General features: G+C 36.5%; 2 protein-coding genes across 9 annotated transcripts; one reads left to right on the plus strand and one right to left on the minus strand.

Annotated features, from left to right (window-relative positions):
- The first annotated feature begins 216 nt into the window (after positions 1-216).
- On the plus strand, positions 217-7,792 carry LOC107037650 (mitochondrial thiamine pyrophosphate carrier). Of its 8 annotated transcripts, none has more exons than XM_015256295.1 (5): positions 217-434; positions 3,027-3,176; positions 4,041-4,193; positions 4,270-4,472; positions 7,302-7,792. In XM_015256295.1, exons 2-5 carry the CDS (start codon positions 3,057-3,059, stop codon positions 7,753-7,755), a joined length of 930 nt encoding a protein of 309 aa, XP_015111781.1. In that variant the 5' UTR covers positions 217-434; positions 3,027-3,056; the 3' UTR covers positions 7,756-7,792. The 8 variants fall into 8 exon arrangements, with proteins under 8 accessions (XP_015111781.1, XP_015111787.1, XP_015111782.1 ...); XM_015256301.1 differs by having other exon boundaries at positions 3,038-3,176; XM_015256296.1 differs by having other exon boundaries at positions 217-430.
- A 1,113-nt stretch (positions 7,793-8,905) lies between these two features.
- On the minus strand, positions 8,906-12,275 carry LOC107037686. The gene is made up of 2 exons (XM_015256348.1): positions 12,054-12,275; positions 8,906-9,697 (listed from the first exon to the last, which is right to left on the minus strand). Exons 1-2 carry the CDS (start codon positions 12,273-12,275, stop codon positions 8,906-8,908), a joined length of 1,014 nt encoding a protein of 337 aa, XP_015111834.1.
- Between the last annotated feature and the right edge of the window lie 1,243 nt (positions 12,276-13,518).

Raw genomic sequence — 13,518 nt, forward strand, 5'->3', positions numbered from 1 at the left:
AAACGTGATTTCCATTTCTAAATGCGGATTAGGCCAATACAAAAGGAATTCAACTGAAAATTGACTAAGAACAAAATAAAGTTTCATCTATATAGATCATTTTTTCTTGACAAGCTGTGACGATCACAGAAGGGCGAGGGGGAATGTGAGAGCCGTCATAAACGCCTCGTCATGTGACCCTCAATGACGGTCACATGACCGTCATATGACGGGTCATGTGACGCATTTGCATCTCTAGTAGGTCATGTGTGATTTAATGCGTGTTTTGAGTGTTTTCAAGGACAAATAACCGATGGAAATTCATTTAATTAGTGTTGAGACAGTAATTATGTAATTTAATCAACGGAGTGAGTGGTAATGACCGGCTCCAGCGTTCAGAAATCGACGCAGAACGTTTTATTTCTTTGGGTCTGGCAGAATGAGTGGTGAAGTAGGTTAGGGACACTAGGGATAACCGGGATAACCATTCTAATAGCGTTTATCGTGCAACCACGTATGAAACAATTTAAGGGGAGACTACTATGAGTTTTAAAAGTCGTGGGTTATTGGAGTGAGATTTTTCATACGTTGAAGACTGATTATATAGATCTAAAAATGATTAATTGGTGCAAAAAAAATTTTTCTTCATTGTTCGTTTGCCCGAAAACACTTAAAATGCTAAAAACAGTCCCGGGCCTCCAATTTTTGAGCTACAGAAGATTTTTTTTTTCAAAATTTTCGGAAAAATATGTGGAACAACAATTATGAGCTAGTTTTTTGGAATTCTACTCCTACACAGCTGATTTCGGTTTTTTTCATATAAATAAATTCACTATTTGTGTAAAAAAATACAAAACAAGCAAATTTAGCCATTTAAGAGGCGAATTAAAAAAAAATAGCTCGTAATTGTTATTCCACATATTTTTTTGAAAATTTTGAAAAAAAAAAATCCATCGTAGCTCAAAAATTGGACGCCCTGGACTGTTTTTGGCATTTTAAGCGTTTTCGGGCAAACGAACAATGAAAAAAAAATTTTTTTTGCACTAATTATTCGTTTTCAAATCTATATAATCGATTTTCAACGTATGAAAAGTCTCACTCCAATAACTCACGACTTTTAAAACTCATAGTAGTCTCCCCTTAATACAAAAACTTAGCGAATTCGCTAGAAAATTCTATTGGAATTGTCTAGAATTTCTATTCGGATTCTATTAAAATTCTTGGGAATTCTCGTTAAAATTCTATTTGTTTTTGCGCTGATTCTATGAGATATTTGACAGGAAAAAGTTAGCAGATTTCGACTTTTTTATATTATCGCTCTTCTTGCACAGCTTACTGAGTCAGGAAGCTCGCCGCATTTCTCAGCAACCAAAAACATTTTTGAAACTAGCAGAATATTCGTCAGCGGAAAATTCAATTTAGGAGATATTTCAGTGTGGAGAGTCAAATAATCATATGTACAAATTTTTTTTAAGTGCGAAAGACTGTACAATATTTTAAAACATTTGTACACCCCTAGATTCACCTGAGACAAATCTTCTACTGTCAAATCTTTCGCTAGTTTCAGCTTCATCTGTAAAAAATAAAAACTATCATTATATTTTTTACTGAAAAGAATTATTATTATTTCAAATAATTGATTTTTCAGTTTTATAATTATTACATTTTATTATTATTATCATTATCATCACTATTATTCTTCTTATTATTACAGGTATATATATATACCGTCCTTCTAACGGCAAATATTAAAAATACTATATATAAATAATTATTAAAGAATACTTGCGCATGAATTTTCCAAGTTTTTTTTCAGGCGGATGCTGCAATGCAAAACAACGCAAAATATAGTGGAAAAAAATTGGAAAATTCGTGCCCAATAGTTTTACTAGAAAAAATCTCAAGAGAAAAATTCAAACAGAAAAATCGAAATCCACTGACTTTTACCAATCAAATATCTAATAGAATCGGCGCTTGTCATTAAGAGCCCAATGGTCTCGTGCTAATGCAATATCTAATCTCAATTTCTCATGCTAGAATATGACTTGACTGCTACTGACAAATTCTTGCTTGCTTATTAAAAATGGCTTTGTATCGCTGTATGTACAGTAATAAATTTTTAATCAATCAATCGATCAATCAATCAAAAAACAAAGAGAATTTGCACAAGAATTCTTTAGAATTTTAACAGAATCCCCATAGAATTTCTAAAGAATTTCAAGAGAATTTTCTAGCGAATTCGCTAAGATTTTCTATTGAATTTTTTCATACCCGACCACTTACTACGTCAGTAAGCTCACCGCGTTTCTCAGTAATGAAAAAAAATTTGTAGTGTTTCTCGATTTTTTGTTCAGTTGCTTAAACAAGTGACAACTGACAATGGCATCGTCACTTGTTTTACCAACTGAACAAAAAATCAAGAAACACTATCAATTTTTTTTCATCACGCTGTGACGAAAAGTGAACTTTTCGGCACGCTGCGCGTGCCTAAAAGTCCAATTTCCGCCACATTGTGATGAAAAATATTGTTCGTAACTCGTGAAAAAATGTTTTTTAGCTCGTGGGATTATATCACTCGCCTTCGGCTCCTGATATAAACCTCCCACTCGCTAAAAAACACTTTTTTATCACGCTGTGACGAAAAGTGAACTTTTCGGCACGCTCCGCGTGCCTAAAAGTCCAATTTCCGCCATATTGTGATGAAAAATATTGTTCGTAACTCGTGAAATAGTATATTTCGTAACGAGTGCAAAAAAGTGTTTTTTGGCGAGTGGGAGGTTTATATCACGAGCCGAAGGCGAGTGATACAATCCCACGAGCTAAAAAATATTTTTTCACGAGTTACGAACAATATTTTTCATCACAATGTGGCGGAAATTGGACTTTTAGGCACATTGTGATGAAAAATATTGTTCGTAACTCGTGAAAAAACATTTTTTTGCACTCGTTACGAAATATACTATTTCATTACTGAGAAACGCGGTGAACTTACTGACGCAGTAAGTTGTGTAAGAAAATCGCTATTATGATTTTAATTGGAAATGAAGAGGGAAAATAGTGGAATAAGGTGATTGACAATGGTGACAAGGGGCGCCGGTAATGAGCCGAGCAGTGACCATGCTGTTGCCGGGGCTGTCAGTGGATTCGTGACGAGACTCATTTGTCAACCTATCGATGTCATCAAGATTCGGTTTCAGGTGGAATAATCTTTCTTCGTTGTTTCACACAAAATTGGGAGTGGGAACCAGGACATTTACGAACTCAAAGAGTTTCACGCACGAAAAAAGTTGATGAAATAATTTAGCGAATTCGCTAGGCCATTTTATTAGATTTCTATTAGATTTTTGTTGAACTTTCTGTTATAGCGTTTTTCTTGCACTACTAACTGAGTCAGTACGCGCGCCGCATTTCTCAGCAACCCACAAAATTTTTGTAGTCTCTCGATTTTTTGTTCAGTCGGTAAAATAAATGACAACTGACAATGACCTTGTCACTTGAACGAGAAACTACTATCGCTTGTTTCACATAAAACGAACATTTTTTGGGGGTAAAATACGTATGGGAGTATCGAATATCACAGACAATGCAATTTTTTTTGAACTACTGAATCTAGTTTTGCGACAAAAATTTTTTGTCTCGACGTACTCTCTGCATGTTTGCTACAAAAAAAATCCATTTCGATAATTTTCAAAAGAATATTTTCTTGGCACAAAGAAGACTTGTCTGAGAACTCTGTCCTCTGTTTTTTTTATTAGATGTAAAAATCCACCGTTTTGCAAATAAGTTTTATTATTCATTTATAAGAGGGAAATGTTTGAAAAATATCACTATATTGCGAAATTTAATTTAGATAATACTGACTGGTTATGAATTTTTTCTAATTTTTTCCATGCAATTTAATAGAAAAATTAAAAAACTGAAAATATGCAAAAGTACAGCGTAGCCCGGCCGAAGGGTAGAGCTACTTTAAACCGTTTTACCACTTCGCTACTGAATTCAATCAAATGCATAAAATAACCGCGGAAAACTCCAATAATGTATTGATTTTTCTATTCGCACAGTTGCAAGTAGAGCCAATATCCCACGAACATGCGAGCAAATATCGCTCAATTCTGCAGGCAACAAGAACAATAATAAACGAAGAGGGTGTTTTCGCTCTCTGGAAGGGCCATGTACCAGCGCAATTATTGTCAATCGTCTACGGGATGGCTCAGGTATGGAACCATCATTTTCCACTCAATTCGAATCAGTTGGGATGATGAAAATTGATTAGGCTGACTGATTTTGCAGTTCTACTCCTACAACAAAATCATGAAATCATCGAGGAGTTTTGTGACTCCAGACCATTGGCAGAATTCCGCGCACTTTGTCGCTGGGGCAATGGCCGGATGCATTGCAACCATAGTTTCTTTTCCGTTTGACACTGTGAGAACGAGACTCGTTGCTCAAGCTCATCATCAACCTGTTTACAAGGGGTTTATTTCAGTGTATTCGTTAGTATCTTCCTTCAATTAAAACTTTTTAATTTTGTTTTCAAGATAATTCGTCATAATTCAGTGAGTTACTCTCCAAGGAACAGGGAACTTGCATGAAGCTCAATTCTTTCTAATGTCCCTATTCACACATTCCTCGTGTTTGAGGAGAGGATCTGTAAATTGGGTGGATTGTGGGAGGTGTTAGAGGATAGTTAAAGTAGGATGAACCGTGAAAGAAAAAATACTGAGTTTTCTAAAGTCACAATTTATTGGCGGCCAACAGCCACCAAAGTCTCAAAATATGTACACTTTATACACGGTTGAATGTCTCTAGAAAGTTATTAATTGATTTACTGAATTTATACTGATAATTAGTCAACTGCGTTGATTGACTCTAGACTAAATTTATAAAACTGAATAAATGAACTGAGTTGATGTGCTGATCGGAACTGTACTGATACTATACGACTTCTACAGGTGATTTGCTCGAGATAGACTTATACGGTGAGAGGCTAAGCCTAAACTGATTCGCGCGTGTTTCGGTCACTTATGACTGATGACCCGAAGGGTCCCGGAGATTTTCGAAGTAGGTCGAGCTAGTCGACCAGAATGTTCTGGAATTTTAGTTGCGTTACAAACACCTCGTAACGTACGGATAGCAAACGTCGAAAATTATAGAGAAATATTGCCTCGATGTCTTATGATAATTAAGGATGTTCTACACCCTTTCTGCCAAAATTTACGTTTTTTTAATTTTTCTGGCAAACTTATGATGGAATTGACGTGAAAAACTATAACGGTTTTGCGTTTTGTCATTATTTAATGACTGACGAAATTTTAAGGTGGTGCGAACATTTTCCTGCGTTTTCTCTAAACTTTTAAAAAGAATCACAAAACTGTAGAAAAAACGCATGAAAATTATCGCACCACTACGCAACTTCGTGAGCCATTAAAGAATGACAAACCACAAAATCGTTATATTTTTTCACGTCACTCCCATCGATAATTTGCCAGAAAAATGAAAACAACGTCAATTTTGGCTAAAAGGGTGTCGAACATCCTTAATTGAAAATCAGTCGTTTTTGAGGTCAATTTTTCGATCATGACGTCACGAAGACGGTCAGGTAACGCTTCATTGGTCGAAAAAGAAGAGAGTGGGGAGCTATCGTCCTCCACTGGCCGAGGCGCACCTCAAGATTGGGTTAGGTCGGCTCGAGCCATTCTATGATTGGTCCAGCGCTCGACCGTCTGTGTGACGTCATTAGCGATTTCAAAGCGTTTGAAATCTTCAACTTTTGACAACTAATTATTAATTCAGTAGCGAAGTGGTAGAACGGTTTAAGTCAGTTTTGACTATTGACCAGTTTTCAATAAATATCGCGGAATCAAAGGGAAATAGCAAAATGTTTGTTATGAGATTTTTTGTAGAGCCGATTGAGAGCTACAACAACTGTCATTATGAAAATTTCGCTATTTATGTTAGATTTGGAAATATTCCACAAAAACTCAATTGGGAGATGAGTCGACTTGAACCGGTTTACCACTTCGCTACTGAATTAATGACCAATATTTCAAACGTGTGTGAATGAAAAATGAATTATTCATGTCCCAAATTTGAGATTAGAATATAGAAGAAAATTCAAATTGAAATTCCTTCGTATGAACTTCAATTTGAAATCGAATCGATTTTGGTTCATTGATTGTATTCAATGGATCCAGTGATGAAGACGTGAATCAAGTTGAATGAATCAATTTTGGTTGAAAATTAGTTTCAATTTCTGAATAAAAATCCCTGGAACTCAGTGCTTAACACCTACTTATTTCAAATGCGAGAAGTTTTTGAATTCAGAACATTCCAAAGGGATTAAATTTTGGAATAATTGAACATTAATTCAATGTTAATTGGGTCAAGATGTCGAGTAATATACTACGGTTAACAAAAGGCTTATAAACATGGGTAGATTAATTTTACAGAAAAAATCATCAATTCAAGAACGAAAATGTAGATTTCTGAACCCAAAAATTCCACTTCCAGAACGAAGATTGTCTAAAAACAAAAAAAAGGTGCCTCAGTTTAAGTCTATTTATTCTAGATTTGAGTAAAAAGGATGAAAAATTGAGTTTTTTTCTCTGATTTTTACTGAAAATTCTGTGACTGATTTTTACGTACATATAAAATTACATCGATGTTGTAATCATTTCTCCAATCTCACGCATAAAAAAATTTAGTAGAAAAACCTACCGAATTCACTAGTTTTTTTCAATCTATTTTTCTCTTCTCTTCATCGAGAAAATCAAATTAAAAAATACAAAAAATTTTACCCGAGGAAATTGTATAGAGAATATCTCAGTAGAATAAGTGATACAGAAAAATCGAATTCTATTTCTTTTATAGAATATTTTCTTTCGAACATTTCAATAGAACTGGGAATTAGTTTTTATTCCAAAGAATTGAATAAAAACTAATAGGAAATTCAATAGAAATCCAATAGAATTGTCTAGCGAATTCGCTAGGTTTTTTTTATATTTTCATCAATTACCATCGTGGAAATGAGAACGATTATTGATCCTCAAATTTTTTCGTTTTCATTCTGAAATCTTCTGATGTTGAATATCCCTATCTCATTCTATAACTCCATAATAGAACTAATTGACAAGAATATGAAAATATTCTTATTATTCTATTTTCGAATAATTTATAGATTTTTTTTCAACAAATTGTGCACGATAATACATTTCACTTCGCCATTCATGTTTCTCTTTCTTTAAAATGAAAATAATTTTTATTAAAAAAAACCTTTTTAATTGACTTAAAATTTATTAAAAAACAATAAAACAATATTTCAGATCCATCTTAAAAGCAGAATCACCGCGTGGCTTTTATCGCGGTCTTTCACCAACTCTCATACAGATAGCACCTCACACTGGTCTCCAATTCGTATTCTACAGTCTCCTCACAGACTTCTACAGATCATTCTCAGAGGAATCCTCAACAACGGTGCCAAACTCACTGATTGCAGGTAGTGCTGCTGGTTTACTCTCAAAAACCGCAGTGTATCCATTCGATCTCGCGAGGAAACGCCTCCAGATCCAGGGGTTCGAGCACGGTCGCACTGGCTTCGGTAAATTCTTCAGCTGTCGGGGACTAATGGACTGCCTGGTAAAGACCGCCAGGGACGAGGGTCTCAGGGCTCTCTTCAAGGGCCTGTTGCCTAGTCAATTGAAGGCCGCAGCCACCACTGCACTTCACTTCACCTTCTATGAGCAAGCTCTCGTACTTATACAGCATTTACGTGTATAGATGTTTTGAATGTGAAATAAAGAGTTTTATAATTTAATTTAACAAAGAGTTTATCGAAGAATCAACAAGTATTTAGACTAGACCAGTGACATTTACTGGGTTGAAAAATTTGGGGGAGTGGTCGGAGGAGCTTTGATATTTTTATGAAGCTTTCTCGGATGAGAATATTTAATGAATAGAAAAATCTATTGCGTTCCCGAAGAAATTCTAGTGAATTTCAATTGGAATTTTATAAGAACTATGACGAAGTTCAGCTGGGAAATATATTTGGCGACACAGCACACGGCAACTAGAATTTCGGCAAACAAATTTCAAAATCTTACCACTTATGATATTTTTAGCTGAAATTTTCATTAATAAGGCTTCTAGACACTTCAAAATGAGATGTCAAATTTTTTCAATTTTCTCCGAGGCTTGACTGCAGTGTCATTAACAAATTAGGAGCGTTAATCATTCAAGGCCAAAACTTGAGATTAAAAAATGAAAAAAAATCATGCGAATTCCCTATTTGTTTACAAATTATTTGTGGCCATCATTTGTAGTTGAAAAAGTTATACGTCATATTACGGTGCCCGTTACGGCACCCGTTCCGGAAGTTTCGACGTGCCGCTCCTTCAAAAGACTCGAAATAAGTAAAAAAAATGTAGCGAAGCTACTTATATTTATTTCGCATTATTTCAATCTATTGTATTCGCGCTCGCTTTAGCAATCGCAACAAACGCGACAATCCGTAATAATTCGGACATCCTCGATTGGAGAATTAATACCGTTGTCGCAGGAGCACACTCTCGTTCCAGCTCTCATGGTGTAAACCAAAGTTTCGTTTGCTGTGAATAAATTCTAATACGATATATAATAATTCCGAGTGTTATACCTTACAAAATCCTTCGGTCCTTACCGAATATCCCACAAAAAAATCCTGACAGGTAAATGACACGTCATGACAGGTAAATGACACGTCATGACAGATAAATGACACGTCATTTTATTTATTCGCATCCCTGCTTGGGTTCAAATCCAACCTCCGGCGATTTTTCGCATTTCCCCAAATTGATTCGTATAATGCACATTTCGACCAACATACTACTCATCCATTTATCTCCCCCAAATCCTTAAAACCCATTTCCACATTACCCCAACCACCCTCAAACTACCCATAACTAATAGTGTACCCCATGGACACCATGAGTGTCTCTTTAATGGCAGGATGCAGCTGTCTCTCGATGTACTTCGTGAGAGCCTCACTGGCCCCCCTGAGGAAAACATCCTCCATCTCCCTTGCGACATTCTCCTTCGACTGCCAGTCGATAGCTCCCCTCTCATCCTCGAGCAGCAGTTGATGCTTGATCTCCCCATCCAAGTCATCGAAATCAGTAGCACTTGCATTAGATCTCTTTCTCCTCCTGATCTCCGGAAGTTTCGTGATCCAGGGATGACTCTTAGTGGGCGAGAGATCGTACCTGGAGAACGTGAACGCCGATGATGTGCTCTCATTGGCAATCTGAATGTCATCTTCCCTGGATCTTTGAAATTCCTCATCCCTCGGCTCGGCGGCCTCGTAATGACCGTCTGATTGGGCGAATGGGGGCTTATCTTGGCGCTTTATCTGCCTGTCGACACGACCCAGTGGTCGGCAGGCGTATGCGTAGATCGAGGCGAATCTGGGCTCGAGAAAACTGGACTCTGTTCGAATTCGCATTTGACCGCGGGTTCTTGCTATGGGGCTGGTGATGAAGTCGATGCCTGCGCGGCGGAGGCGCAGGGTCATCCTGCAGGACTCGCCGATCGTTGTTGCGCGTCTCTTGTTGGGGAGGAGAGAGACTAGACCGGATATCGTGAGGTCGTTGAGCATTACTCGGCTTCGGAGGGAGTTGTTGGTCGGCTCGAACTGACAACGCTCCACTCGCGCCCAGGAATTCGCTCTACTCTGGTCTCGGGGGAGCTGGAAGTGAAGTAGTATAAAGATACCTCAAATTTTGAAGATTAACGTTCGAAATAAAAGGCGAAAGATTTATGCGTGTATTGAAGGGACACATTTTAAATACATAGAAGAAATATGCAAATACCTAAAAGACTGTAAAATCCAGGTTTAATCTAAGTAATGTGTAATAAGAAGACGTAATTGAATTAATATTGATTAATATATGAAAGTGTAAACAACCTAATGTATGGGTTTCAGCACTCTAAAACAATAAAAAAAAATTTAAAAAATGTTCGAAATAAATTCTAAACGACAGGTAATATGAATGGAAATTTTCTGGTTGAGTTGGTGCTTAATCCGTAGTGTAGTATTATTATTAAGAATTAATTTAGAGCACCGAATGGAGAGCCATGTGTGTAAAGGCTCAGACTGGGAAAATTTAAGTCCAGAAATTCTTACAGAAACTATCTCAATAGATTAAGTTGCACAAAACAATCGAATTCTATTGATTTTTTTACAGAATATTTTCCATTGAACATTACGTCAGAAAACCGAGCGGAATTTTCCAATAGAATCAGCCAAAAACTAATCGAAATCCAATACAATTTTCCAGCGAATTCTCTAGTTTTTCTGGGAAAGTTTTTCTTACGTGTAGTACAACGAGGTCCGTTTAACCATAGATTGGTCACCATATGAGGGAAACCTCGCCGTGCGTCGTTTTTCTTTAATCATAATTGATTGGCTAACCGGTAAAATAAAAAAAAAATTGACTTTGTCAATTGAAGTGTTTAAAGAATTATAGTAGTTTTTAAAATAACATATTTCCCGAAATTCCCAAAGAAAATAAATTATTTCGAATACATGAATTATTGTTTCCCATGTTAAATGAAATTGCCCATTACGCGACGTTGCCGGAAACTCGGTAAACGCGCCCGGGCAGTGTAGAGTGAATTCGGCAACGCCAGAGCCTAAATAACACGGCGGGGAATCCCCGGGGAGGTGACCAGACTAGAGTTAAAGTAGCTCTACCCTTCGGCCGGGCTACGCTGTACTTCTGGATATTTTCAATTTTTTAATTTTTCAACTACATTGCATCGAAAAAATTTGAAAAAATTCACACCCAGTCAGTATTATCTAAATTGAATTTCTCAAAATATTGATATTTTTTCAAACATTTCCCTCTTATAAATAAATAACACAACTTGTTTGCAAATCGGTGGAACCTTTCTTATAAGGTGGCAAAACAATTCTTGATTTTTCACATCTAATGAAAAAAACCTCAGATTTTAATCTTTATTACAATGGAAATGTTGATTTTCATATAAGACACTGGGTTAAATCCTGATTTTTAAACATTTCTTCTTTGAAAAACCAAAACGATACTTAAATTGAGAAAAAAATTAGAATTCCGAATCTAGCCGTTATTAACACCTTTATTAACACCAACTCCAACACTTGTATTATGGGTCGAGATGTATCAGCTAAGCTGTCTTTCTCAATAAAGAATAATAATAATAATAGAATAATAGTAATCGAGTTTTCCTCAATATTTTTGCAGTTTTCAATAATCTTCGAATTTACCGTAAGGGTAGAGCTACTTTAAAGAGACCCCTCCAGTACGGCCTCCATAGGTCATAAGAATTTAAGCGAAAATGCATGGCTCTTCAAAATTAGATAATCTCGAAACTATGGCAGATAATGAAATTAAACCGACGCCATTGGAAACCTCAATGAGAGCGCTTTAATTACATATGGATTTCACAATTTTTCCCTCAAAAGTTATCGAATCTCAGTGATATCGCGCCCTCGTTATAGACCTGGCAACAGACCGACCCCTTGGGGGCCCTTAAGGGTGCCAAGTGAATTTGGCGATGACCTTGAAAATTGACATTCACCAACAAAGTTATAATTTTTTAAGTTAATAGTATTAGACAGATGCTGAACATCGGTGACAATTTTAAAATTTTAGAACTTATGGATATCGAGAAATTAAATAAACAAAATCAGTATTATACACGGCCTCTTATGGAGTTTTGATTAAATTGAACGTTTCAACCCCCTAGGAACTCAAGAAAAATTTGAAAAAATTTGAAGATATGGGGAATGATGTGTTCAATGTGATGGCGACAAAAAACAATGGGGTACCGGGGTGAATAAGAGAGATATTTCAACCCGCCGTATATCCATTTGATCCCATGCTTTCTCGAGGTTCGTCACGCGAAATAGAGGATTTTCCGCATTTATTTTCTCGATGTCTAGTTCCGGTTGCGGGTTTGAAATTTCGTCGGACGGATGAATCCATATTTCTCCAATGATGGAGGGAAAGAAAAAATTTTTTTTGAATCTTTTTTCAAATTCGCTTGGCACCCTTAAATACCTTCACAGCTACTCTGGTAACGGTCATCACGAGTGGAGCAGTGGTCAAACTCCTCTGATAAACAACCCCAGGCTCCTCCTGCTCCTGTCGTACCCTCCTCACCCCGTCCTTGGTCATTGAGTCAAGTGCCCGTTCCAATCGATTTCCACATCCATCCCACGATGACATTGAACTCACCACCTGCCACAAACTCAGAAGCACCACAACCACCAGTTTATCCATTATCCTCCCAACTCAACAACTCAATCCGTCCCACGATTTCACGGAGACAGTTCAAAATGACTGAAAAGTGAGAAGAATAAATGAGAGTCAGCCAGGCACATCAGAGTATCCTGTAGAAACTACACGAATTTTTCATTTTTTTTCTCCATCGCGAGGGAGCTGATGCAACCAGAGCATGGAATGCTCTGGTGACAGTGTAATTTTTCATTGAAGCAATTATTAATAGGAGAAAGACTTGTCACCTCGACTCAACGTTTCAAAACCAATGGAATCATCAGCTTGAGAATTCCCAGATGACGATTTAGCTCCTAATTTCAAGCAAAAGCACTCGCACTTACTGTTTTAAGGGGAGACTACTGTGAGTTTTAACAGGCGTGGATTATTGGAGACTTTTCATACGTTGAACATCGATTATATCGATCTGAAAACGAATAATTAGTGCAAAAAACAATTTTTCTATTGTTCGTTTGCCCGAAAACGCTTAAAATGCCAAAAACAGTCCAGGGCCTTCAATTTTTGAGCTACAAACGATTATTTTTTTTCACAATTTTTGGAAAAATATGTGGAATAACAATTACGAGCTAGTTTTTTTGTTAATTCAGCTCTTACATGGCTAAATTTGCTTTTTTTGTATTTTCTTACACAAACAGTTTTTTTTATCGTTATTTTACATCGCTTTGACCCCGTTAGGGTATACTGTGATGATGATCAAGACTTTAAATGGTTAGATCGCACCGATCTACCTGGCCGGGATTTGAACTCGGAACCTTTCGCATGCACTGAGAAAAAAAATTATTTATGAGAAATAAATTTTCTTAGCACAAGTAAATATTCAACTGTCCCATACAAAACCTCCATTTGATTACTTGTGTCAAGAAAATTTTCTGTTTTTCTTAGAAGTAAATTTTTCTCTCAGTGTGTGAGGCAACGAATTTACCCACTGCGCCAAGCCACCGGGCTTACCCAAATAGTGAATTTTTTTATATGAAAAAAACCGAAATCAGCTGTGTAGGAGTTGAATTCCGAAAAACTGTCTCGTAACTGTCGTTCCACACATTTTTCCGAAAATGTTGAAAAAAAAAAATCTTTTGTAGTTCAAAAATTGAAGGCCCTGGACTGTTTTTAACATTTCAAGCGTTTTCGGACAAACGAACAATAAAAAAAAATTTTTTTTGCACTAATTACTCGTTTGCAGATCTATATAATCGATCTTTAACGTATGAAAAGTCCTACTCCCATAACC

The sequence above is a fragment of the Diachasma alloeum genome, unplaced genomic scaffold, assembly GCF_001412515.2.
Source record: "Diachasma alloeum isolate Michigan unplaced genomic scaffold, Dall2.0 Dall_scaffold_00269, whole genome shotgun sequence".
NCBI classification, from domain to species: domain Eukaryota; kingdom Metazoa; phylum Arthropoda; class Insecta; order Hymenoptera; family Braconidae; genus Diachasma; species Diachasma alloeum.

Coding starts and splice junctions, on each gene's coding strand:
- LOC107037650 (XM_015256295.1), top strand. CDS start 3,057: ATGGTGACAAGGGGCGCCGGTAATGAGCCGAGCAGTGACCATGCTGTT. Junction 4,194..4,269: donor TCGTCTACGGGATGGCTCAG/GTATGGAACCAT, acceptor CTGATTTTGCAG/TTCTACTCCTACAACAAAAT. Junction 4,473..7,301: donor GGGTTTATTTCAGTGTATTC/GTTAGTATCTTC, acceptor ACAATATTTCAG/ATCCATCTTAAAAGCAGAAT.
- LOC107037686 (XM_015256348.1), bottom strand. CDS start 12,275: ATGGATAAACTGGTGGTTGTGGTGCTTCTGAGTTTGTGGCAGGTGGTG. Junction 9,698..12,053: donor TTACCAGAGTAGCTGTGAAG/GTATTTAAGGGT, acceptor CTTCACTTCCAG/CTCCCCCGAGACCAGAGTAG.